Raw genomic sequence first — 23,750 nt, forward strand, 5'->3', positions numbered from 1 at the left:
TTAATTAATAACATAATATATATATATATATATATATATATCAGTGAATCATTATCTCTAAAAATACATAGAAAAGTGAATCATCGAGGTTATACAGTCACACATAGGAAAAATGTCTGGTTTGGTTTTTCTATCAGTGTTATTTCTGCTTCTCCAGCTTCCTCTGTCATCGCTCTCAAACTCTGAAGGTAAAATATCTCTATTCATTTATTCTTTTCGCAATTTTCGTTGGATAATTAAAACAAACATCACTTTCAGATTATGATTTCGAGTATACTTTTATCTGCAGGTGACGCTCTCTATGCTTTCAGAAAAGGTCTTTCTGCTGCCGACCACATATTTGACAGTTGGGACCCCTCCAATGTAGATCCTTGTACTTGGTTTCATATATTGTGCGACTCCAACAATCACGTGGTTCGCATGTAAGTTGCAACATTCACTTTTTTTTTTCACCATAGTTTTTAGTGTTCATACAAACAAAATCACACATCAGATAAAATAATAATACCGATAACATACCTCTATTACTAAAAGATTTATATACACATAACATATTGTAAGTCTTTACATATGTATTTTTGGTATCATTTTAAAAGATCCTGTACAAATGAAACTATATCTTACGTGTATATTTATCTTTTGTTTTATCTAATATAAGAATTTGATTGTATCAGTTTATGATTTAACTGTGTTTGTGGTTTGAATTTCAGAGACTTGTACAATTATAACATAGTTGGAACTTTGAGCCCAGAACTTGGCCGTTTACCCTACCTTCAATACCTGTAAGCATGTTTGGTTTATCTAATTTATTGGCTACATAAACATAATTTGTGATTAATAAGGTCTTCATTGCAGGATGGTGAATCGGAATAAACTATCTGGGAAGATTCCTCCCGAACTAGGCAACTTGGGCAACCTTAGAAGTATGGATTTGTCTGATAACCAATTGGAAGGGAACATCCCAGTGTCGTTTGGCAACTTGAAATCACTTAAATTTCTGTAATGTTTACGTTGGATGCTCAAAAGCTTAACCTTAGTTATCAAATCAAACGATGTCTGAATTGTGTTTTATTTTGCCCTCCATTCTGCTTTCATGTATATAGATGGCTACAAAACAACAAGTTGACAGGATCCATCCCAAAAGAGGTCATTGATCTTCATCTCCCAGTCTTGTAAGATTCTCTTTCTGTGTGCTGGAAAATTCAAAATCAATTTCACTTTCTCATTTTATCATTGCTTTATCAACAAATTTCAAACCTCAATTTTGCAGTAATGTATCTGGTAATCACATCCATGGTGCAGATGGCAACATCCCCATGAAGGTATAGTAACCATTACAATTCTTAACAAAGATCATAAGCATGCCTAACATAATAATTGATTGTAATGAATTTTTAAAGATAAATTTTCTCATGATATAATTACTATACTAATTTAGTCTCTTGTAATGATAAATTTCTTCCTACTGTCAGGTTTACTATATACATTTATCTTTCTTTGGTTTCAGTTTTGAGAATGTAAAAGCAGTCAAAGCTGAGAAGAACAGTGCCGTGTAAACTCAACAATAAGCTTTGTTTAGGCAACAATTAGTACCAGAAATGTATGATAGCACAAATTTAAACATGTCACGTCATACTCAAATGTCTGATACTTATACTAAATAAAAAAGTATGTCTGATTCTTATACTAAATAAAAAAGTTGTTGTTTATATAAAAACTCATACAGCAACATCTTTTGTTCCATCTTTTCATCACATTATTTACTATTTTTTTAATTGTCAAATTTATTCTACAAATGTTCTAATTTAGGAATAATATTAAATGAAATATATTTAGGAGTAACATGAATTACTAGACTCTCTAAGTACATCGTTTAAAGACTGAAACACCTCTGACATTATTCATTCATATATATATATATATATATATATATATATATATATATATATATATATATATATATATATATATATAATTGTGTAAAATGTTTTTTATCACCTTCCTCTAGGAAGAAAAAAAATGTTTATTACTATATCTATCATTGTTAAACTAATAAGATAATCAACAACAATATCATAAATATGATTAATGATTTCTTTTTAAATATTTTCAATCAATAATCTCAAAATTATTTGAAAAACACCAGTACAAACTTGAGAGTTATTTCACATTTAACTCTACATATCTCCAACATTCAACTACTTCCGAGTTCCTACGTAATTCTCATTGATTTTTTTTTTCACGTTTTTATTTTTCGCAGAAATCAAGGAAAACATTTAATTCTTGTATTCTCCCTACAATTTTAAATAATATTATAGTTGACCTATTCTGATTTATAATCTTGCCATAAAGATTTTATATTACTTTCCTCTTTATTGTTTATCAAACTATTATGTTTAAATATGTGCCTTTTTTAGTATGCATTTATTTGTCATTTATTATGCATTTATTTCTTTACAGGAACAACTACACTTGTAAATATTAATTTCAACCACGCTTGTTAAGGTTATGAGCCGAATTAAGTTAGAAAAAAATTTAATATTTTTAAATATGACTTGAATTTAGAGAACTGGAGATGAGTGAAAGAAATGAAAAAAAAGGTAAAAAATTGTTTGTATTAAAAACTTAAAATAAAAGTTTATAAAAATTAGTAAGTGATATGATAAACTTAATAGATTAAAAAAATATTTGAATTGATAAAAATGAAATATTATTATTATTGTTTATAATTTTTTACTAATATTATTATTATTAATAATATTATTTGATATATTATATTTTATTTAATTTTAATAAATTATATTTATTTATTTAATAATTATGAAATTAGTTTTTAATATAAATTATTATAAGCTAAAAAATAACTATTTTTCTCTCAAATTTTTTCATGAGAGAGGAAAGTTAAATGAAGAATTTTTCGCCTTGGATCTCCCATTCCCCCACTAATCTGACGGAATACTGACAATATTTAGTACACAATGCTAAGCTAGAAAAAAGCTTCCCACCACTTCTTCGACACAAACCAAATATCGAGCTGATTAAAAAGGTACAAACTCAAGCTCTGAACGATGTAGTAATAAATAATTGAGACATTGAGTAGATCCATTGGAAACAAGTTCTGGTAAAACTGAATCCAAATTAAATCCCTCAGTATAAGTAAGTTTTTTCAACGGATCAAAATAGCCATAATTCTGTGTATAGTTGATGGCTATCCTAACTGATAAATAAGATACAACACAAAGATTCAGCTATCCCCTGTTCCTACCTCTGCTCTTTAATGTTCGTTTTTCTCACCTTATTGGAATTAATAAGCCCTGGCATAACAGAAAACCACGCCCCTGTTCTTGCTACCTCTGCAGTGTGCAAGGCTGCGAGACACATCATATGCTTAAGTTGCTGCCAAAATTCCTGCCATGTTGGTTTAAACTTTAGAATCGCTTTGCACTAAACACAACTCTTCTTCCCCACTAGCAAATGGTGAGGTCACAAGAAGCTCAACACCCTTATTTTCTTGGTCGAGGTCATTCAGTTCTGAAACAACTGAGTGGCATTGCTGCCAGCCAGAGGAATGCAAGGTAGCTGAGTCTTCTTCAAACAGAATCCAGTTTTTATTTTTGGCTTGAACTAAGATAGGGTACAGGATGAACCCCAGGAGAATTACAGCTCCACTCACAAAGAAAGTTCTCCAAGAAGCCAAACACATTACAAGAATAAGCAATAAAGCAGGAGGCAAACACAGCATGGCCGCCCAAAATGTTGGCAACGGAACTCTGTAAGGTCTGTAAAGATTTGGCTTGTTCAACCTCAAAGTAATAAAAGCTGCAAACTCAAGAAGCATTCCTACGGCATATAAGAAATTGAGGGACTCTATGATTTCCTGAAAGCTCATCCACGACAGGAAGATAACTCCAGTGGCAGAGAACAAAATGCTAACCGTGGGCGTTCCATACTTAGACCTAGAAGGTAGATAGTACAACATCAATGTTTTAGTCTAGCTTTCAATTAAGTGCACAATGGGGTGAGTAAATTGGTGTGTACTACTATTAGGGGAAGGCGTGAGAAGAAGAAAAAAAAATCTGACCTTGAAGCAAATACAGCTGGAAGCATTCCCATTTTGCTCATCCCTTGAAGTTGAAAAGCATCACTGCTCATTTCTGCTTCAAACAAGCCGAGGTTAGACATAGCAGCAGCCAGTTGAATCCAGAGTTTGAGCCAAGAACCACCAATGAACATCCCCACCTGTGCAAAATAGCCATCCGCCCACTCACTTGGGGAGGACTCCAAAGCACCTGTTCCCGCAAGGAGTGGGATCAAATATGAGGAGACCACCAAGACTAGTCCTCCAATAAGTGCTTTTGGGAACGTTTTACTTGGATTTTCAACCTCCCCCGCAAGGGTACTCGCCTTATCCCAGTAGTTTAAATTCCAGAACATACTATTGAAGTATCTTCCCCATTCCACCTTGCCAAAATCTACAGCAAGCCACCGCCGTGGTCTTATTAATGGAATGGAAAGAAGGGCCATTATGAGAAATGGGGAAAGTGAGAACAGCGCAAGCATAACAGCAGAAAAGCCAACAATGTGAAGGCCACGGTAATTCAAGTAAGTTAGTGAAAATGTGATGACTAAGAGAGCAGGGATTCGAGCAGTGAATCGGTCAAAGAGAGGCAAGGATTGTTTGATGTAATCGAGGAACAAAACAGGGTAAAGAGCATTGTCCATGACCCCGCTGAACCATTTCCAAAAGCCTTCCTGAAAGCCCCAAAAGGGTCCAAAGGCTGAGGAAATCCAGATAACGTATCCACCGTTTTGAGGGAAGGTAGTGGCAAGTTCAGCCGTAACAAGAGCTTCTGGTATACTCCAGATTAAAGGGAAAACGAAGAATCCGAGTAACGCGAAAAGAGGACCACCTCCGCCCCTCACGGAATCTTCTACTCCAAAAGGACCACCTGATACTTCATAGAATATCAGAGCTATGAGAGGCAACAGCGTTAGCTTGGGATTGGATTTGGTGGCCTCTTCACCCATCACCAACCACACAAACACTCACCAGAGATTCATGTCTGCCAATTCAGATCTCTTCCAACCTTCATCCTCATCTTACTTTGACCAAACTTCTTTCTTTTTCTGTGTTCTATTCTTTTCTCTTCCAACTTACGAACACAACGTGTTACCCCAAAACCTATTCTGTTTACATACACTTGATTTCTTTCCAACTTGGACAATGACATTTAATTATTATTTCTTATGATAATTTTTTTAATTTTCTTTTCTTTTTATATCATTTAATTTATCTAAAATTAATCTAATTAACATTTTAGTCGGCAAAATATATTATAAATATATAGTTTTATACTATTATACTCATGGTAAATAAATATTTTTAAATATACAAATCATATTTTAATTAAAGTTTATACTGCAATACATAAATACATATTTTAACATATCAAACGTATTCAGTCTGTAATTATTAATTTAAATTATGATGTAAGATTATTTAAAAAATTTAATTATTGAGGCACAGTAAAGAAAGGACCACCAGAAAATCGAAATCAATGGTGAAAAAAATTCTCCACTCATACTCTTGTTTATCCTCGCTTACTGAATCAAGTTGTTTTTTCACTGTAATTGAATTTATCCGCATTGATTGAAATAAACTAATATTATAATAATTGATGTATATAGAAGTTTCAAATTTTGATTCTTATAAAACATTTTAAATTTATTTATCTCCACAATTTTCATCTTCACCTGTTTTAATCTTCAACGACATCAAGTATCCCTCACGTGACCATAAGTCATATCTTATATTTCACAGGAAATTAAAACGGAGTCACACTATGTAAACAAATGCCTTTTTTTTGGACTAAGTTTCGTTTAACCATGAACCGGCTCTTGTTAAGCATCCAAGGATAGGTCTCACTCTTAATGATTTTGGAAATACGGATTAAACCATCACTCAACTAAATCCATGTGGTCAGAACTGTAGAACCAATCAAGCTTGACAATAATAGACTCAAGTGTGACAAGAAATACATGGCAGTAGTCGGCAAGGAATTAACAGAAGAATTTTGTTTTTACTAAACAATGATGAGACAGGTGAAACTTGGGTAATTCATAGAACCATAATCGACTCAAGTAAAACATTTGCATTTAAGTCGTTGAACTTAATTAAATTCATAAAATATTTCATTCCTCATGCGTAATTTCAAAGGCTAAATATAGAAGTTACATCTAGGTCATATCATCCTTCTTCAATTCATCTGCATCCCATAGTCCGTGGTTGTCACAAAAAAAAAAACTATCAATTGGCGTCAGTGTTGTGATATTTTGAGGTACCTTATCTTATTATTAGTTACTGCATTACTCCAGTCCAATCATATGATAAAGAGTGTCATGCAGGTAAATCAGTTCCAATTGCCTGCCATTCTGAGAAGAAGAAAAAAGAAAGTTCAATTTTTTATCTTTTTGATTTCACAGAATGAAATGCATAGCTCTGTAATTACAATAGGCAATACCTCTCCATTAACAAAAAATAAGAACATACTTACTCCACCAGAGTTAGGTAAAATCAATTTAGAGGAAAAAGTGAAAAACATTCCATGGCATGTTTAGCACTCCGAAAATTGTACCTTGGCTTGACACGAAGGATGCAGAACTGAATTACCTATGAGGCTAAACATCACCACCTAAGCTAATGCAATGAGAAGTGGAGTAAACACAAGAGGCAAGCATCGGGATTGATGAAGTAAAATCTTACAATTGCTTAGCTGCAATGTCAAATCCCTTAATTACCACATACTGTATTGGCAGAAGGAAACTAGAGAGTGCAAATGAAATAACTATGAAATAAAGCGACAAAAGTGATTTAGAAGAATTAAGATGAAAATTGAGGGCAGAGAAAATATACATACTATCCAACAGCAAAAGCAGCGATATAAGTTAACAGGAGATTTACTAATCCGAGGTGGCAGAGGAAGGTTGATGTTGAATAAGAGGGAGTGGTGGAGGCTCGCCGAATTTGATGATGTAAGCTAGTTGATGAACAGGGCGCAGTTGGGGAATGAGTTGGGCATCCAAGTAAGCGTCGCAGGAGAAACACCAGAAGGAGAGATCACTGATCGAGAAAGTGGAGGAATGGATGAGGGAGTGCATGAAGGAAAAAGGGAATGCATGAGAGATCACTAATAATGCGTACCTGAAACTGAGGGCGAGAGAGTGATTAGTGTGGTGGAAGTGGTGGAGCATGTGCTTGTTGACGAAACGGCCACAGAGGACCTGCTTGCAGGAGAGGCAGAGCCAGTTTTCGGAGGGGTGTTGGCAGGTGTGGCAGGGTGTGCCGGGAGGCGGAATGTGGCTGAGATCGGCGGATAAGGAGGCAAGATGATCGCACGAAGATCGAGCCTCCACCCATCCGGATTCAGACCCATACATCAGGTCGTAGTCTTCTTGCGATAACCCTAAACCTTCCTGATCACACTCATCAAACTAAATTCACATGAATAAATATAAATTGCCTATCAAATTCATAAGTTCTGGGAAATTACCGGAGCAGAAGAAGAGGAAGCCATAATCCTTCAAATTTGAACCACTCTGTCTGTCCCCGTGCTTATGCTACTTCACACAGGGAGAGTTTCCAAAACTAGGTATTTATACACTCTACCCCAGCCCAGCCCGGCCCGGCCCAGTAGCAGAGTCTTCCCGTGTTCCTTTCTCATACTGATTAGTCTCGCGTCTTCCTTATCTAAAAAGGATTTACTGTTTAATGAAAATGTTATATTTTAAGAGGTAAATTAAACATACAAAAATTAACTTACTTTTGCAACTCTTTTTAATTTTTTTTTCACAAAGCACAAAAACTCACAAATACAAGTATTTTTCAATAACTTTTCTTCTAATTGAATTTGGTCGAGATATTTCTGAAATGAATTACAGATTTTCAAGAATTGGGTTATTATTTCTTGATAAAAAAAAACTCTCAACAGAAAGATTTATCTATAAACGATTTTCAATACTTAACTAAATAAATGTGTTAAACAAATTATGCTACTCGAAAATAATCAAATATTATATTTTTAAAAATAATTATTATATAATAAGATATTAACAATAAATATTTTGTAAATATTTCATAATAATATCTTTAACATGTATTAATATGTGATTATAAGTTATTATATGATGACATTGTTAACTTTAAATATTTCAAAGATATTTTATAATATATTGAAAATACATGCAAGTTTCACCGGAAAGAATATAAGAAAAGTAATGTTATGATACTATCAGATTATTTTGACAAAATATATTGATAAAATCCAATTTTAACCAAATTACTCGGAATTTTGGGACAAAATATTAAATTTAGTGTTTACAATAAAAGATTTCTAACTATGAAAATAAAAAATTTTCATTTATTATTTATTAACTAATATTAATTCATTTGATACATCTTAAAGTGATTTTGAAAAAATTATTCATTTAAACTATAATTTTATAACATTTAAATATTAAAAATAAAAGAAAGAGCAATTAATTATGGAGAGTGACCAAACACGCCCTAGGGTTTTGACTCTACTATATATGTCAGAATTTCGGTTCCTTATTTTCATATTTCTGTGAGTTGGAGGCTAGGGTTTTCGGATTCTTGCGTTTTCATCTTTGCAAATCAGAACCATGGGGCACTCCAACGTGTGGAACTCTCATCCCAAGAACTATGGGCCTGGTTCTCGCACCTGGTACTAATTCATCTCCCCTTATTGGTTATCCAGGATGAGAAAGTTGATCCTTTTCCTGCGTGTTCCTTGATCACTATTATTATTATGCATCAGTGCGTACACAGGGTTTTGTGGTTGTATGTATATTCTTTGAGGATATCCTTTTTCTGTAAAGATTAGTGATTGAGCATTCTTTTTGGATTTTGGTATGTAATTGTCGATGGATCAATACATTCGTAAGCTGTCTCGAGTGTTGATCTTGACCAGTATGATTGGAGATCATCATAGTGATTTTGTATAATTGCTCATGAAATAGGCTATTCGTTTGCTTTTGTTAAATGTTTGTCTTACTTTAAAACTTTGTTGGGCATACATATGCTACCTCTAGTTTCACTATGTTTCATAAGCTTGTCAATAATGGGTTATTTGTTGTCCTCTGTTTTAAATTTTGGGTTTTAGAACTATAGAGATCTAGTTTGTCTAGTTTTTTATTGTCTGATTTCAGATTGTTATACTGTTTGTGAATTGGTGGTGCTTGATATGATTTGTCTTTATTCTGATGAGATTTGTTGATTGATTGAGAATGCGCCCTCCTGTTTTGCAGCCGCGTGTGTGGGAACCCTCATGGATTGATTAGGAAGTATGGGCTCATGTGCTGTAGGCAGTGTTTCCGTAGCAATGCCAAGGAAATTGGCTTCATTAAGGTAAACATTTTTTATTTATCTGTATGCATTTCAAAATTTCCGAATTATTCCTGCTCAGGTTTTCATAACCACTTTTTTCTGTTTGCGTTGCAGTACCGCTGAATGAATGATCAGTGTCTATCTTTCCCTACCGTTTTGGATTATGGCATTAGTGATGATAATGTGGGGATGGTTTCATTGTTTGAAGAATTTTAAGAATTTCTATTGCATTTAGTCAAGTTAATTATCACACTCAAGTTGTTGAATTGAGAATATTTTTGTTTTATATAATTGTTTCTCTGGCAATTTATCATTCTGCAATTTTCTATATCTACTTGTTTAGTAGTTCCATGTGTTTGCTTTTATTTTGAACAGGATGGTAAAGATATCGTCACCATTGTAATTTGTAATAGCGTTTTCATTGAAAAATTATTTTTATTTAAGGAGAATAACTGAAATTTATAATGTAGAGAAGTGTTTCATGATTAATATTAAAATTCGTGGTCAGTATTTTAGTGGCTCGTCGAAGAAGGGCCAGTGATAAAAGATGTATCTGGACCTGTGCATTACGCCCTGCATCTATATTTAGACAGTAATTATATTTGCTGATGCTCTTCTATCTAAGTGCTTATGGCCACGAGTTCAATGCATCATCATTTGAGGTTTAAAAACATGACAAATATTGTGGTTTTCACGCGGCAATTATCGTAACTGCAAAAAGCCTGGATTCTAACATTGAATTATTCTCTCAATTGTAATGCACGCTTAATTTTAGAAGAAATATAAACCAATATTAGAAGAAAAAGTGTTTGAAAAAAAGGTTATTAGCATAATTTAGTAGGACTTGCCTAGCTTACCATTTCCTAAATAATAGTGGAGTGAAACAACGTAAACTCAAACTGATTGATACTATTATTTGATGTACTTTGAGATGATTGATTCCATATGTTAATTACACAGAATTGTTCCAAACATTTTGAATAGAATTTTTAAGTCCATTTTTACCGTATAATCCTTACATAAACAGTTTTACACTATATATCTGTTGAAAGCGTATTTTCTCATGAATGTTTGAGGAACCACGTTTGGAGGAAGCGTATTTTGACAACTTAACATGCAGAGTATTGCATTTACAATTTCCTTAGATCAGCTAACAATTCTTATAGCGAAATTATCTGACATGAACCGCAATCATTCACAGACTGATCACCTGAGATAAATGTACCACCAGAGCAAATAGGATGCATGCGTAAACTGTTATCAGCAACCATGGATCGATCGACATTAAGAATATATTGTGGTCCAGACCCCCTCATATACATTGTAGAGAATACAACCCGTAGACACCACCAACTTTGTTCAGTTTTTATTTCTTTATTAAGGGATAAAAATGAACTATGAAGAGAAATGCATACATAAATTTGTTGTAGGAATAATACATTTCCTTCTCTAGAAGGGAGGGGCAGAAGGAAGAGTCTGGTATCACATCTGTCCACGTAATGTTATATAGTGTCAACTCAAATCTACTATGGAACTTGAGTTGAAGTCCGTGGAAAATGTGATGGGTTTTTTACAACTGTAGAGGGGACAAAAATCCAGTTACAGATAATGCTGTCTGGTTAAATAACAGTTTAGAACTCAGACTCATCACCACGATCTCAAGCTGCCAGCCATTCTAAGTTAATTTTCAACGCATACATACCCCACGTCTCCCAATTACAGGTGTAATTCTCTTTCTTTATCTCCTTAAATTTCCTACCTTCCAAACTTCCTTACTGCATGCCTCACACTACTCATTCTTCAATCTTTAATTTAATATAAGATAGAGTGGAATATTTTCATACCTATGTCTCTCAAGACCTACTTTGAGACTTAGTCAGATGCTACATAATTATTGGCATATGTGATGATTCAGTTCAGATGTTTTCCTATGGATAGTGATACAGCCATTCCCTCTATTAGCATTACTATAAATAGAGTGTTTCTCCAACTTTTCCGTTCAACCATTTTAAACAAACAGTGGAGCTTCTTATTCTACATTAGACTCTCTCTCTCTCTCTCTCTCTCTTATAGTTACTGGCATCCAAAGAAAAACAAATGGAGCCTATTGAGGAGATCTCTCAAGAATGGATGAGTTGTCTTAGTGAAGTGTACACAGAGGAGGAAGCTGACTTCATGAACCAGCTGCTTGGTAACTGCTCAATCCCTGAACAGTTATACGAAAGTTTGAACATGGAAACAAAAGCTCCAAATGCAGATTCTATCTTGTTTTTACATGGGAGTGGGCCCTGTGATCATGCTACCAAATATATCTTTCCCACAACAAATGCTGGCAACTGCTCCAACAATTTGGGCCACGTGTCCATTGGTTTTTCCTTCCAAGAGTTGGGTCTTGACTCAGGGAGAGAGAATCTTGCCGACATGGATTTGCAGGATCACAATGCACGCCAAGTATTAGTTTCCGAACCAGAAAAGGATAATACCAGAAGCATGGAGAAATCAGAAAAAAGGTTTAGGAGCTCATTTGAGGTAGAATACCACCAAATTTAATTCTTCTTCACATTTACTAGTATTATTACTCTTTTTTCGCATTTCCTTCTCATGCAGAATTCATGATACGTGTTTGTCTTCATGAAATTTTCATATAGGGCCCAGAGAACAAGAGGAATGTGAAATCTAAGAAGAATCCAAAACCAGCTTCTTTAAGGAACACTGAAGAGGAAGCAATTCCTGACCCTCAGAGTCAGACCTTAAACAGTTGTTGTTCAGATGATGACTCCAAAGATTCTAGAGCACTGAAGTTAAGTGGAAAATCAAGATCTAATAGAGACCCTGCAACTGATCCACAGAGCGCGTATGCAAGAGTAAGTCCTTTTGCTGATTGCTGACACTTCATGATACTGTTTTGCATGCAGTCCATTTAATTCGAGGGATTGGCTCTTACATTTTGCATTGTGCAGAAGAGAAGAGAAAGAATAAACGAAAGACTGAGAATTCTACAGAACCTAGTCCCAAATGGAACTAAGGTGGATATCAGCACAATGCTTGAGGAAGCTGTGCAATATGTGAAGTTTTTACAGCTTCAAATTAAGGTAACAACTTGGTTTCCTTCTTACTTTGGCTGCATCTAAAATTTACCAATATCCTATCTTTGAAAAGACACAACAACTGATACTATTTCCCACATTTGAATTTGAACAGCTTCTGAGCTCTGATGACCTGTGGATGTACGCTCCCATTGCTTACAATGGAATGAACATTGGCCTGGAACTTAACATCAACATCACAAAACAAGAAAAAAAATGCATATCATAGCAGTAAAAGAATATTGAGAGCAGGCAGAATCATTCTGTGATGATGTTTATATAAGCTCTGTTCACAACCAGTGTATATCAACGACAATGGATCATGAAATTAGTCAAAATTACTGAACCATATGTCTTTCTGAACAAACGATACATAAATTTCAGTTCATTTTTTTATTCTTTATTTGAGCATTTTCGAACATACTTCAATGGATAATTGTACTGGAAAAATAAAATATAAACAAACAATTTTTTAACAATTAAGTGCTATTTTTAAAGCTTGTTACCAGATTATATCATACATAACTTTTTCTGTTTTCTGAATTTTACCAACCGTTTATCAAATGCGTGCTCAGATTAATTTATTTTGTATTTGCAACAGTTTATAACTGAAATCTCATTGCTAAAGCCTTTTTTCCTCAGAAATGTTTTTTCTAAAATTTAAATTAATCAGGGCACGACACAATATAATATTTTAATAATTATACTAATTAACAGGTGTTTTTTCTAAATAATTGTTGATATTATCTTTTTTACTTAATTTAGTTAGTTTATTATGTATCTAAAGTTTTTATATTTTTCAATTAAGTTTATAATATTTAATTTACTTAATTTTTATTTTACTTACACATCTTTCTTATTTATATTTAACTGAAGAAATATGAGATCATATTCTTAAATATTAAGATTAATGTACAATAGGATTATCAGGTATTATCTCTCGTAACTAATAGACGGTTAAATCATATCACTGAGTTAAAAAAAATTAAGTGATAAAAATTCAATTGAAAAATAAAATTTATGAAGGATTTAAAATTTAATTAACCTATTTTGTTAATTTCCTAATAAAAGAATTATTGCATTTCCAATAACTAAAAGTAACTTATAATTATACATCAATGACATTTTATTGTCACAAATATTGAACTTTCTCCTTTTAGAACTTTTGGCTTAGGTTACATTTTTCATATCCGAAAATGGCGAATCTTGTAAATTATGATTGGTATATTAGAAATGATTAGGTTTCTTTTAATTAGTAAAAAATACTGTTAGAAACATTTACATAGATTTTCTAGAATCAAATGTCCCATTGTAGTTATCTTAGTTTTCTTTTATCCATAAACAATAGCTTTGATTAGTGAAGAAATTATCAATGAACTGTCGGCATTCAGAATCTGGTAATAATATTGAAACCATTAATTCATAGAAATTCACATGTGGAAGGAACTTTTCAGGTAGCCTCCAGAAGGGTTGTAAAACTAAAAAAGAACATCGGTAGTAACTCAATTGGTAACAACTAACGACATTCGGTGAGTGACAGGATCCAATCTTCGTCAATGAAAAGGAAGATCATTCTACACAATACAGACCAAAGAAACAAGATTACCAAGTTAACTTGCATGTATTACAGCACGATAAGTTACAATCTTGCGCGTGGAACGTGTCTGGTAAAGCAGAAATCCTAGAATCCAGAGAAATAGCACCCCACTCGGCCCTCTAAGTATACAGAATGCTACATTTCCATATCATACATACAGTCTGCTAAATTCAATGTGAAAATTCAAAATGACTCAAACATGGTACAGGAAAAACCCACACCCATGCTGCCTGCCGTCAAACCCCAGTAGTTTTCCTTTCATTCATGTTCTTTCATCATTCACATGATTTGGAACTTCTGCCTGGCTGTCCAAGGGCATATATTGTGCCATGATTGCTCTGATTTCAGAATCCATGTATTGCTGCAAAACCACAAAAAAAGAACACCATTAGATGTGTATCCTATAAATTGAGTTCCACCATTATGCAAACACCAAAATAAAAGAAAGCAGCAGAGCTTACCCTTATTCTATACTTGTACACTAGGAATGCCCCACCAGAAATCATAACCACGCCAAGTAGAATCAGCCAAAACGCAGCCCAAGGAGATCTTCCCTGACTTCCAATTTTACCTGTAGGTAATCCAGTAGAAGGCATGAAACAAGGTTTATAACAAGCATATGAAAATGAAGGATCGAGTAAAATGTCGTGTGTATTTAACTCACTTATGCAGGTATCGTGGTCCCTCATATATAGGAGATCTCCACTACAACTGCAGTCATAGCTGCCCCATGTATTCTTGCAGCTACATTCAGGGCACTGACAAGCCTTCTTCTCTCTGCATTCGTCAATATCTGTAAAGATGAAACATATATTCAATTTCAGGTAGTCATTTTTCTCCAGTTATCTGGAAAACATTCACTAGGTATACGCAGAAACAAACTCAGAGGACAATACATCTCAGCAAGAAAAGATGCAGGAAGATAATTTTGACCAAGGTGGTAAACAATTATATACACACAACATTTCTCCACGTATTTGTAGAAAACATAAAGAGTATTAGAGACATGTTTGAATGAGCTTCTCCATAAGCTCCTTCTAAGAAATAAAAATAAGTAGAAAAATTCAAATTAGCTTCTTCATAAACTAAAATTAACTTATGTATAAACTAATATGTAGAAGCTCTCCAATTTAGAAGTTCCTAAATTTTTATTTTAAACTTGTGCATAGGTTAATATTAGCTTATAGAGAAGATAATTTCAATTTTTCATTTTATTTTTCTCTCTTAAAATGAGCTTTTCAAACAGGCCCTACAAACCAAATTCAGGATTCTGTTTGGGATACGTTATGTATATAGTATTTACATGCTGATCGATATAACTCAAAAAGGATTTGGTAAAAATATTAAGAGAAAAAATAATACAAGCATCCCTCACCTTCACAACTTTTGACACCATCACCTTTAAATCCTGTGGGACACTGGCATTTGACCCCTCCGTTATCCTGCTCCAATAACAATTCATGAAATAATTCAGTTTCCAATACGAGGTATAAAATAAAGTAGAACTTCAACCATTAAAACAAAATTTATTGGAGATTAAATAAGTTCAGTGGAGTTGGGTCCAGAAACTTGATATTTACTAACCAAACAAGCAGAAAAAGCATGTCCATTTCGGGCATCATGCCAACATCCTCCATTGTTTATCTTGCAACGTCCAAGTCCTCTTGCTGCAAATGCAGAAGACACTAGTTATAATTAAAATGCTCGACAGGAATAAAAGAATAGCAGACTCACACAACAACAAAAAGAATCATCGCATCCTGCTCCAAACAGCATAGAACTGAAGGAAATAAACAAGGATAGATAACAGAGCACTCTTGGAAGTAAATTATACAGACAGAAATCTGAAGTTTAAAGCCTTTTAACCTTCACAAGATGTATAACCATCTCCCTTGAATTGAACACCGTCAACCAGGGGGCATTCACATACTCTACCACGGAATGTATCCTGACCAGATACACACATATGTGAGAAAATAAAAAACTATAACTCGACATTGCTCTTTCTTTAGTTAGTAATATTCATAGATAAATTACCTTGCACGCAGTGATGTTAGCTGCTGTATCCTGCCAACAACCACCATTGTTTGACAAGCACTCATTTGTCTCCACATCTGCCCCAAAAAGTTATACCAGTTGGAAAGAATCAGGTCTGCACCAAAACAATTCCACAGTACATTTTCTGTGAAGCAAAAAAAAGGTAAAAATTTACCAGTGCTCAGGCAAACAGCTGGTTCAGTAGTTTCCTCAAACCCAGAACATATAGCCTTTAGAACAGCCCCTTTCTCCAATTTTCCTGGAAAGATTCTGTTTAGCATTGGAAATTCAGATCACTAACCACCACAGTAGCATGCAATACAAACCTCGATATTGTCGGTTATTGACCACGAGAGTAGGCAAAATTGTAACATCACCTCGTGATCCCTTTCCAATCTAAAAAGAAAAACCAGTTCTGTAAGATATCAATATATATTACTGCACTGATTTAATGAATTAATAGAGATTACAAAAGAAAATACTTGGGCATCTTGCTCTTCTTTCAAGACAGGATTATCAGCATCAGCTTCTGGATCGCCCATGCATTTTCCAATCTTTTCAATATTAAGACCTGCATATATTGAATAAAGATTATTGTAAAGTCACGACAACAAATGTAAGAAAAAAAAAACGATGCCATGATGCTTTATTTACCCAGTGATTTAATAACAGCATCTGCACATTCCTTATTGTACTTTTTCTCCTTCATGGGGCATCTAATTTGAAAATCAGTGACATAGTCCCACCAGACCCAAGGCTTTCCAGTTTCATTCGCCACCTTGAAAACACATAGCTGCCTTAAATTTTCAACAACCACATCTTTCCCGTCATAACCTGTGCTGAAGTCCTGCTCAGGGTCTGGAGCACAATATCTTCCATGATTTATGCATTGAGACTTGCACTGTTTGCTCAATGTGAAAGCATGAGGACAGTACCAAGTTATATAATGGGGTGTAAACTGAGTGTAACCGCCTTTCTCTAGTATCTGTGCTGCGCCCTTGAAATCCTTCACAAATTCCATCAACATGTCACACTTAACTCCACACTCATCATTGCTGTTGCTCCACAACTCATACTCCACACGATCATCTGGGTGAGGGACAGACTCTCTCCAATCAAGATTTACATTGACCATGTCCCCACCACTTATGGCATCCTTTAACTTTTCACCAAAACTTTTTCCAACAAGAGCAGATGGTATAGTTATGTTCTCCACATATTTGGCAGATGAGCCATCCTCCTCAGGTGTGTCCATAGTTATCAAGGGCTCCTCAACATCATCTGCAACAAGAACCGCAGAAGCTCCAGCCTTCTGAGCATTCCAGACCTTCAATGCAAAGAAGCAACCTGAAAAAGGACACAAAAGTACTCCTACCCATGAGATAACTGACCTTTTAGTGCTAGGTCATACATATAGGGGCACAAAAAGCCAAACCAAGCATGCAAATTTCTACCCTTTTACGGCGATAAAACAAAAGCACGACACATAAATATCATTATCCAACTTTCAAGTAAACAAATTGGGGCAACAGGAGCCCTCTTTTCCCCTTAAAATAGAGCTTCATCAAAGTTCAATTAGAAATTGTTTGTCAAGCAGAAGGTGAATTAAGTGAGGAAGCAAGAAAAAAAAAAGAAAACTTACTTCCGCGATCGAGCAGAACAATGGTGGGAAGAGCACCGGGACTTGATTTGAAGGAAATCCCAGACTCATCAAACTCTTTACAACCTTTCTTGTTATCCTTTGGGTAAACGACGTTCCCCGCCATGCTACCACCGTATTGAGGGATGCCGAAGTTCCCAATGGCACTGTCGTGAGTGCCTCTTATTTTCTCCGGCGACGCCACTCTCAGGCTGTTCTTCTCCACCACGAATCGACCCATTATCGACACAGGCAACAATAACCCCACAAACAAACTCAGCAACCATCTCCAAACCTTCATTGTTTTTCTTTTTTCTCTTTTCAAGAACAACTACTCTCTCGCACAATCAAACACAAACACACATCAACTTTTTGATGCAACTACTGTTTTGTGGTTTCACAAAATCAAAAACCATTGATCATCAACTGTGTTGTGTTTTTGTGTTGCTTATTTAGCAGCTATTCCACTCTTCATCTCAATGCTTGCTCAACAGATAATCCATATCTCTCTCTTCCTCTTTATTTCACTGTTATTATCACTCCTACAAATACTGAACCCATGTTTTTTTCGTGTTCTGCAAAAATTAATATAAATATTCATTAATTTATAAAAATTTACCACCACACGGAAGAATAAAATTCTCTCCTGTTCATATTAACACCAGACTATATGATCCATAAAAAAACAAGTGATTATTTGCAAATTAATAATATTAATAAAGGCATATTTCTTTTTAATTGAAACAAAAAGAGATTCTTAAAGTAATACCCAAGCATAAAAATATGCTCTGAAAGAAAGATGATTGCATATATACTTTTATTGGATAAACTATTTATACCATCACTACCATATTCCTCAACAAATAATAACATTAAATGTTTATTTATTGAAATCTTATAGTATATTTGGTAAATGATTTATCACTCAATCTTATTTTTATTTTGAATTAGTAGCTGTATCACTAAAGCCCAAAAGTTTAATACCCACTCCCACTCTAGCTCTTATAAATGGTGATAACAAATCTTCAACTAAGATTGAAGATTTTGTCTCTTCTGAAACATTAAGACACTATGGTTATCAATATAATAAATTGAAAATTAGTACTTTTTTTTTCACTCTTAAGGAGTGTGCATCTGACAGTGACAAAAAGAGGAGAAAAGATAAATAATAAATAGGGTAGGAAGGAAGAGAAGAATACTACCTAAGAAAGTAGACATAAAATTTCAAGATTATTCTTACAATATAATGCATTAAATATTGAACTTTTTTTTATTTAATCTACTTTTTTAAAATAGTAATTTAATTAGATTCATTAAATGGATGGTTTTGGATTATAAAATATTGATTTGTTTTTTCAGAAAATATATTTGGTTTGCTCAGTCATATTCCAGCAAACTATAATCGTAATATCACAAATGTTAAATATATGCAATGGTTTAATTTTATGTTTTCGTAATATAAAAATGTTTACATTTTCAATCATTTAGAAGTTACTTTAAATACATTTCTTAAAATAATTATTATAAAACTTACAAATGAATTACATGTACTAATTTAAAATTAAACGATAAAGAGAAAATCTCTACTTTATTTACTAATTATAATCAAAATTTAGTGTTTACATTCCATTTTATTCAATTAATGTCAAGTTATTGTTACTCTACATATTTAAATGTTGTTAAAATGTGTTTAGAAAAGCTCTGAAAGTATTTTTTTTTACAAGAATGTATTTTAAATTCTTAAAAAATTAAAATTATTTAACATTTTCTTTGAAATTTCAACTACTCATTATTAAATAATAATTTGCAGTATTGAAAATAAAGAAAAAAAAACTTGAAGTGAGTGAAGAAATTGAAGGACATTAGAGTGACAAGTAGTAGCCAATAGGAATTTGACAAGTGCACTCAATGACTCACTCGCACCAATAGTAACCGGACACAAGTCTTCCTAGGTCATTCTGTATATATAAACATTAATCACGTGGTTCTAACTAAAAATCTATCTGAGTGTTCCAAGTGGTCCCAAATGAATTTATTAACAAATATTTTGAGGACATAGGAGAAAACAAACAACCATATAAAATATTTAAACTAAATTGAGTAATTATTGGCTCTAGTTCATAGCTTAATTTACATTTAAAATAAAAGTTTATCTTTTTATTTTCTTTTAAAGCTGATAAAAATGATTTGACATAGAACTAGTTAAATTGAACCTAAAAATTGAAGTTTATTTAAAATATAAACGAAGGCACCTCGATTTTCTTAAATAACTCGTGGATTGCAACTACATTAATTATCTTTTGTCACTTTTTCTTTTTAAATATACGTAACTAACTAATGTTTCTATTTAAGAAAAATAACTATAAATAAAAAATTATATTCGCATAAATCATGTAATAAATTGCATAGCAATACTTTTTATTTTTCTTATTACCGTTATTTATTATTACATATTATAATAGTAGAGGGATTTAAAAAAAAATGAATGGTTATATTTATGATCTATACTCATATTAACATCTACGTGAATATATCAATATCTTTGTTTATTGGGATATGTATTATTAATATTTTAGTCCATTCAAACTTTAGTTCATTTAAGGATTAAATATTAATTTTGATCTGTATATATATTTTATGGTTAATTAACTCCATCTATGTTTGAAATGAAGTAAATTTAGTATTTTATGTACTTTCTTTACTGAAAATCACAATTATTAATTTTTTTATTCAAATATTTGGGAGCATATGATATAGACAGATACAAAAATAGTTTAAACTTATAAAGTAAAAAAAAAATAGTGAAAACTTCATAAAATTTAAAGCATTTTATAAGATGCGATAGTAGGGTTAAAAAAGAGAGGAAATTTTGATTTTTTTAGCATACAATTTTGGTACCTCGTTAATATAAAGTCCTTTATATTTTAATTAATTAAAAATCAGACAAATATAGCTTTAAAGTGATTTTTAATTATATAATAATGTAATAATTTATAATTAAATGATATTATATAAAACTTTTATATTATTGATGTGTCCATGTATAATCTTACTGTGTAGTTTATGCAGAAAAGTGGTGTGGAAATCAGAGTTATAGGGTTAAAGGAAAGGCTTGAACCTTGGACTTTTGGTTTAGAGGCACTCATTGCTACTGAAGCTTCTACATTTAATTGATATCCAAGTATTTTTTCAACTACCAACATGTCATTATGATTTTATCTGTATCTGTTTCTCACCTAAAAAATCATTACCATGTTTAGGCAATTGAAAACTACCATGAAATTTAATTTAAATACCAAATGGGTTTGTATATTTTCTTTCCTTCTAGTTATCATGGTAATGAAGTAAAACATGTAGTTTCACCTGAATGATGCATCCCCCAGTAATTCTGCTAAGCTGTAAGGTGATGTATTATGAGTGAGCATTTGACTGAGCATGTGATTGAGTGTAGAATTGAATGAAAATAGCATGAGTGACAGGGAGAAGTCAGAATGTGAAATATGCATGGCTGATGACTGTGAGAGTGATTCTGTGTGGAGATATAGAACGATGACAGTGTCACACATGTGGGGGGCCATCTTGACCATTTCCTTTCACACATGTTTCAACTGCTCCCCACCTGTTTGTATATATTACCAAACCAAAACTAGGAATGCTATAATATTCACATGTAACTCAAATACCAACCAAAATCATCTCTTAAGAGACATGGAACTACCAGCAAAGCCTAGAGCATTCATTGCCTTCCACATCCTCCTCATCCTCCTAAACCATGCTTGCCTACTCCATTCCCGAAACCTCCCAACTTCTCCTTCACCTGCACCCGTGAGTTCATCTCTCATTTCTGTCTCTTTTTCTACCCTTTTAATTCATTACTTTTCACCACTGTGCCCTTCTATGTTTCAATGTTCTTTTTCAGGCAGGTATTGCCCCAGCAAGGAGCTTGAATCCACATGAAGGAAGGAAAGCAAATCCTAGGTTAGGTTCATTTCCAGCTACATGTCAAACGAAGTGCAACCAGTGCAAGCCTTGTGTGCCAGTTGAGGTCACAATCAAAACAACGGCAGAGGAAGAGAATCAGTACTATCCCATAGCCTGGAAGTGTATGTGCCAGAGTAACATATTTTCACCTTAGGCAACACTTGCATTTTACTTTTGCACTTCTATGGTTGGCTGGCTAGTTAGTTCACTTGTGATTATTATATTACCAAAGTTATCTAATATCTAAACTAGTTCTCCTTCAACAAACACATTTCAAACAGTAAGATAAGACCGCCCTTCCATTACTAGTAAAAGGTTTCTATTGCATCAAAAACAAACATTCCTCAAAACAGTGATGCAAGGAACTTGTGGGTGGACACATATAACACAAGGCTATTATTCTTTTTTTAAAAAATATTGAAATTAATATGATAACTAAGATAATTTATATTAAATTAGCCTAAATACAAAAATGAAAAGAGTTTTCAAATATAAACAAGGGTTGTAATAAAACAAAGCTAAAGAAACAAGAAAATACAACACAAATGTTGTAACTTAAGCTTCCCTATCTGAGTTGTTTCAACTTAAAAAGGCCTCCATGTCTTTTTCTGAAGAACATAAACCCTGGACAAGCACATAGTATATCTTGTTAATATAATTAAGATGAGGAGGTGAAGGATTAGAGAGGAAAGTTGGCTGCTGTACTGTGCTTGCATGATAGTCAAACATTTGGTTTTGGAAAGATTAATTTTACCATGGCATAGCAGCCTGATTAAAATTGCATATTATACTCTCTTAAGCTTAAAATAGCACAGGTGCTTTTTAATTTGAAGATTTGAAAAGTCAAAGTCGGCATTCTCACCATATCCAATTGTCAATAAACTTTAGTTTTGGCATAATGATTTATTAAAATAGTAATACAGTGGGCAGTCATTATTTGAATAATTATGGATATAAATACGCACTGAGATAAAACCTTATGGTATTACAAAAGAAAAGTTTGAGTTGAAGGGGTTTGCGATTTGTGAGAGAAAGAAGAGATTGAGTAATGGAAGGTCTGATTCCATATATTATCGATGCCATGAGGAAGAAGCAGAAGGCCGAGCACAGCAACACCAACACTTTAAGCCATTCATATTCAAATAGCTCACAACGCAGCTACCATATGCTATTGGGATCCGATTCCTTCAATGGATCCCATCATCACAATCACACAATCATGAATCTCACTGCTCCTACCACTTCCTCTTATGCTGCCACCAACCTTCGTCATCGCAAATCCTGATTCATGCATCAAACCACAATTATTTCGTATATTCTTTCTTCTTTAATGTTTAATTCCTTTGTGGATTTCTAATTTCTGTCACTCAATTCCCAACTTTGGTGTCCTCTGCTTCAATAATTGCTTTGGACTTACGTTTCAAAACTCTATACACAACATAAATTGTACATCATTGGCACTCATATATTACTAATAATTCTCCATTTTCAAATTCATATTTATCATTTCAAAATTAATGTTTCAAATACAACATTAATAGCTAGGGTTTTAACCTACTTAAAATTATTTTTGTCCATTAAATATTTAACTTCATTCAAAGTTTTTTTGTTGTGTAATGACTATAGTATTTGTATCTATTTATAAAGTTTTCATCACAATATGTCATTTTAAACAAATTTATCGAATAATAAAGCAAATCTTAGTGCTTATAAATAAGATAAAGTAAAGATCAAATAAGGAAATGAAAAATTAAGAATATAAATATTCATTATAGTGTAAAAATTATAAGCATAGAAGAATAGTCGACTATAAAAAGAAGTAATGATAATAAAATAAGAACAACAAATACTCAATATTGTAATAAAGAGATCATCGTCTCTCTTGATTAGAAGAGTATCAACGAATTTTATTGTTCTACAAGATATATTTTAAATAAATTGCACACGAAGTATAAGTTTAAATAAAATTAATTTCTTTCAAAAAAATCTAAATTCTATAAATCTAGA

The 23,750-nt window shown here is 33.1% G+C and overlaps 7 protein-coding genes across 13 annotated transcripts; 4 read left to right on the forward strand and 3 right to left on the reverse strand.

Annotated features, from left to right (window-relative positions):
• The first annotated feature begins 63 nt into the window (after positions 1-63).
• Positions 64-1,631, forward strand: LOC108319936 (leucine-rich repeat protein 1). The gene is made up of 7 exons (XM_017551254.2): positions 64-188; positions 290-422; positions 711-782; positions 856-999; positions 1,104-1,172; positions 1,271-1,322; positions 1,508-1,631. The coding sequence occupies exons 1-7, from the start codon at positions 113-115 to the stop codon at positions 1,511-1,513; spliced, it is 552 nt and encodes a 183-aa protein (XP_017406743.1). The 5' UTR covers positions 64-112; the 3' UTR covers positions 1,514-1,631.
• A 1,431-nt stretch (positions 1,632-3,062) lies between these two features.
• LOC108319912 (probable polyamine transporter At3g19553) lies at positions 3,063-5,236 on the reverse strand. The gene is made up of 2 exons (XM_017551215.2): positions 4,082-5,236; positions 3,063-3,956 (listed from the first exon to the last, which is right to left on the reverse strand). The coding sequence occupies exons 1-2, from the start codon at positions 5,026-5,028 to the stop codon at positions 3,422-3,424; spliced, it is 1,482 nt and encodes a 493-aa protein (XP_017406704.1). The 5' UTR covers positions 5,029-5,236; the 3' UTR covers positions 3,063-3,421.
• A 934-nt stretch (positions 5,237-6,170) lies between these two features.
• On the reverse strand, positions 6,171-7,699 carry LOC108319921 (uncharacterized). 7 transcript variants are annotated; one of them, XM_017551239.2, is made up of 4 exons: positions 7,551-7,640; positions 7,202-7,491; positions 6,962-7,120; positions 6,171-6,432 (listed from the first exon to the last, which is right to left on the reverse strand). In XM_017551239.2, coding segments are annotated over exons 1-4 (474 nt in total). In that variant the 5' UTR covers positions 7,575-7,640; the 3' UTR covers positions 6,171-6,431. The 7 variants fall into 7 exon arrangements, with proteins under 7 accessions (XP_017406728.1, XP_017406723.1, XP_017406725.1 ...); XM_017551234.2 differs by having other exon boundaries at positions 6,918-7,120; XM_017551236.2 differs by having other exon boundaries at positions 6,914-7,120.
• An 886-nt stretch (positions 7,700-8,585) lies between these two features.
• Positions 8,586-9,709, forward strand: LOC108319892 (40S ribosomal protein S29). Its single transcript, XM_052870128.1, has 3 exons — positions 8,586-8,741; positions 9,325-9,424; positions 9,518-9,709. The coding sequence occupies exons 1-3, from the start codon at positions 8,680-8,682 to the stop codon at positions 9,524-9,526; spliced, it is 171 nt and encodes a 56-aa protein (XP_052726088.1). The 5' UTR covers positions 8,586-8,679; the 3' UTR covers positions 9,527-9,709.
• A 136-nt stretch (positions 9,710-9,845) lies between these two features.
• On the forward strand, positions 9,846-12,929 carry LOC108319891 (transcription factor bHLH84). The gene is made up of 4 exons (XM_017551191.2): positions 9,846-11,932; positions 12,052-12,267; positions 12,364-12,495; positions 12,605-12,929. Exons 1-4 carry the CDS (start codon positions 11,501-11,503, stop codon positions 12,716-12,718), a joined length of 894 nt encoding a protein of 297 aa, XP_017406680.1. The 5' UTR covers positions 9,846-11,500; the 3' UTR covers positions 12,719-12,929.
• A 1,162-nt stretch (positions 12,930-14,091) lies between these two features.
• On the reverse strand, positions 14,092-18,332 carry LOC108319951 (vacuolar-sorting receptor 1). The gene is made up of 12 exons (XM_017551268.2): positions 17,766-18,332; positions 16,778-17,470; positions 16,606-16,694; positions 16,450-16,519; positions 16,299-16,382; positions 16,124-16,200; positions 15,953-16,034; positions 15,671-15,753; positions 15,462-15,528; positions 14,751-14,879; positions 14,548-14,657; positions 14,092-14,447 (listed from the first exon to the last, which is right to left on the reverse strand). Exons 1-12 carry the CDS (start codon positions 18,061-18,063, stop codon positions 14,349-14,351), a joined length of 1,881 nt encoding a protein of 626 aa, XP_017406757.1. The 5' UTR covers positions 18,064-18,332; the 3' UTR covers positions 14,092-14,348.
• Positions 18,333-20,847: 2,515 nt separating this feature from the next.
• On the forward strand, positions 20,848-22,121 carry LOC108319953 (uncharacterized). Its single transcript, XM_017551271.2, has 2 exons — positions 20,848-21,587; positions 21,682-22,121. The coding sequence occupies exons 1-2, from the start codon at positions 21,231-21,233 to the stop codon at positions 21,895-21,897; spliced, it is 573 nt and encodes a 190-aa protein (XP_017406760.1). The 5' UTR covers positions 20,848-21,230; the 3' UTR covers positions 21,898-22,121.
• Positions 22,122-23,750: the final 1,629 nt, after the last annotated feature.

The sequence above is a fragment of the Vigna angularis genome, chromosome 10 (genome assembly GCF_016808095.1).
Source record: "Vigna angularis cultivar LongXiaoDou No.4 chromosome 10, ASM1680809v1, whole genome shotgun sequence".
NCBI lineage: Eukaryota > Viridiplantae > Streptophyta > Magnoliopsida > Fabales > Fabaceae > Vigna > Vigna angularis.

Excerpts from the sequence above, each read along its gene's own strand:
- LOC108319936 (XM_017551254.2), top strand. The coding sequence starts at position 113 with ATGTCTGGTTTGGTTTTTCTATCAGTGTTATTTCTGCTTCTCCAGCTT. Across the intron at positions 423-710 it reads AACAATCACGTGGTTCGCAT|AGACTTGTACAATTATAACA; the intron begins GTAAGTTGCAAC and ends TTTGAATTTCAG. Across the intron at positions 1,173-1,270 it reads GATCTTCATCTCCCAGTCTT|TAATGTATCTGGTAATCACA; the intron begins GTAAGATTCTCT and ends TCAATTTTGCAG.
- LOC108319912 (XM_017551215.2), bottom strand. The coding sequence starts at position 5,028 with ATGGGTGAAGAGGCCACCAAATCCAATCCCAAGCTAACGCTGTTGCCT. Across the intron at positions 3,957-4,081 it reads CCAGCTGTATTTGCTTCAAG|GTCTAAGTATGGAACGCCCA; the intron begins GTCAGATTTTTT and ends TCTACCTTCTAG.
- LOC108319921 (XM_052869506.1), bottom strand. The coding sequence starts at position 7,574 with ATGGCTTCCTCTTCTTCTGCTCCG. Across the intron at positions 7,492-7,550 it reads CTTCCTCTTCTTCTGCTCCG|TTTGATGAGTGTGATCAGGA; the intron begins GTAATTTCCCAG and ends ATGTGAATTTAG. Across the intron at positions 7,121-7,201 it reads TCTCTCGCCCTCAGTTTCAG|TGATCTCTCCTTCTGGTGTT; the intron begins GTACGCATTATT and ends TTTCTCGATCAG.
- LOC108319892 (XM_052870128.1), top strand. The coding sequence starts at position 8,680 with ATGGGGCACTCCAACGTGTGGAACTCTCATCCCAAGAACTATGGGCCT. Across the intron at positions 8,742-9,324 it reads GGGCCTGGTTCTCGCACCTG|CCGCGTGTGTGGGAACCCTC; the intron begins GTACTAATTCAT and ends CCTGTTTTGCAG.
- LOC108319953 (XM_017551271.2), top strand. The coding sequence starts at position 21,231 with ATGAGTGACAGGGAGAAGTCAGAATGTGAAATATGCATGGCTGATGAC. Across the intron at positions 21,588-21,681 it reads CTTCTCCTTCACCTGCACCC|GCAGGTATTGCCCCAGCAAG; the intron begins GTGAGTTCATCT and ends GTTCTTTTTCAG.
- LOC108319891 (XM_017551191.2), top strand. The coding sequence starts at position 11,501 with ATGGAGCCTATTGAGGAGATCTCTCAAGAATGGATGAGTTGTCTTAGT. Across the intron at positions 11,933-12,051 it reads GGTTTAGGAGCTCATTTGAG|GGCCCAGAGAACAAGAGGAA; the intron begins GTAGAATACCAC and ends ATTTTCATATAG. Across the intron at positions 12,268-12,363 it reads CACAGAGCGCGTATGCAAGA|AAGAGAAGAGAAAGAATAAA; the intron begins GTAAGTCCTTTT and ends TGCATTGTGCAG.
- LOC108319951 (XM_017551268.2), bottom strand. The coding sequence starts at position 18,063 with ATGAAGGTTTGGAGATGGTTGCTGAGTTTGTTTGTGGGGTTATTGTTG. Across the intron at positions 16,695-16,777 it reads TGCTGTTATTAAATCACTGG|GTCTTAATATTGAAAAGATT; the intron begins GTAAATAAAGCA and ends CAATATATGCAG. Across the intron at positions 14,448-14,547 it reads TGTACAAGTATAGAATAAGG|CAATACATGGATTCTGAAAT; the intron begins GTAAGCTCTGCT and ends GTGGTTTTGCAG.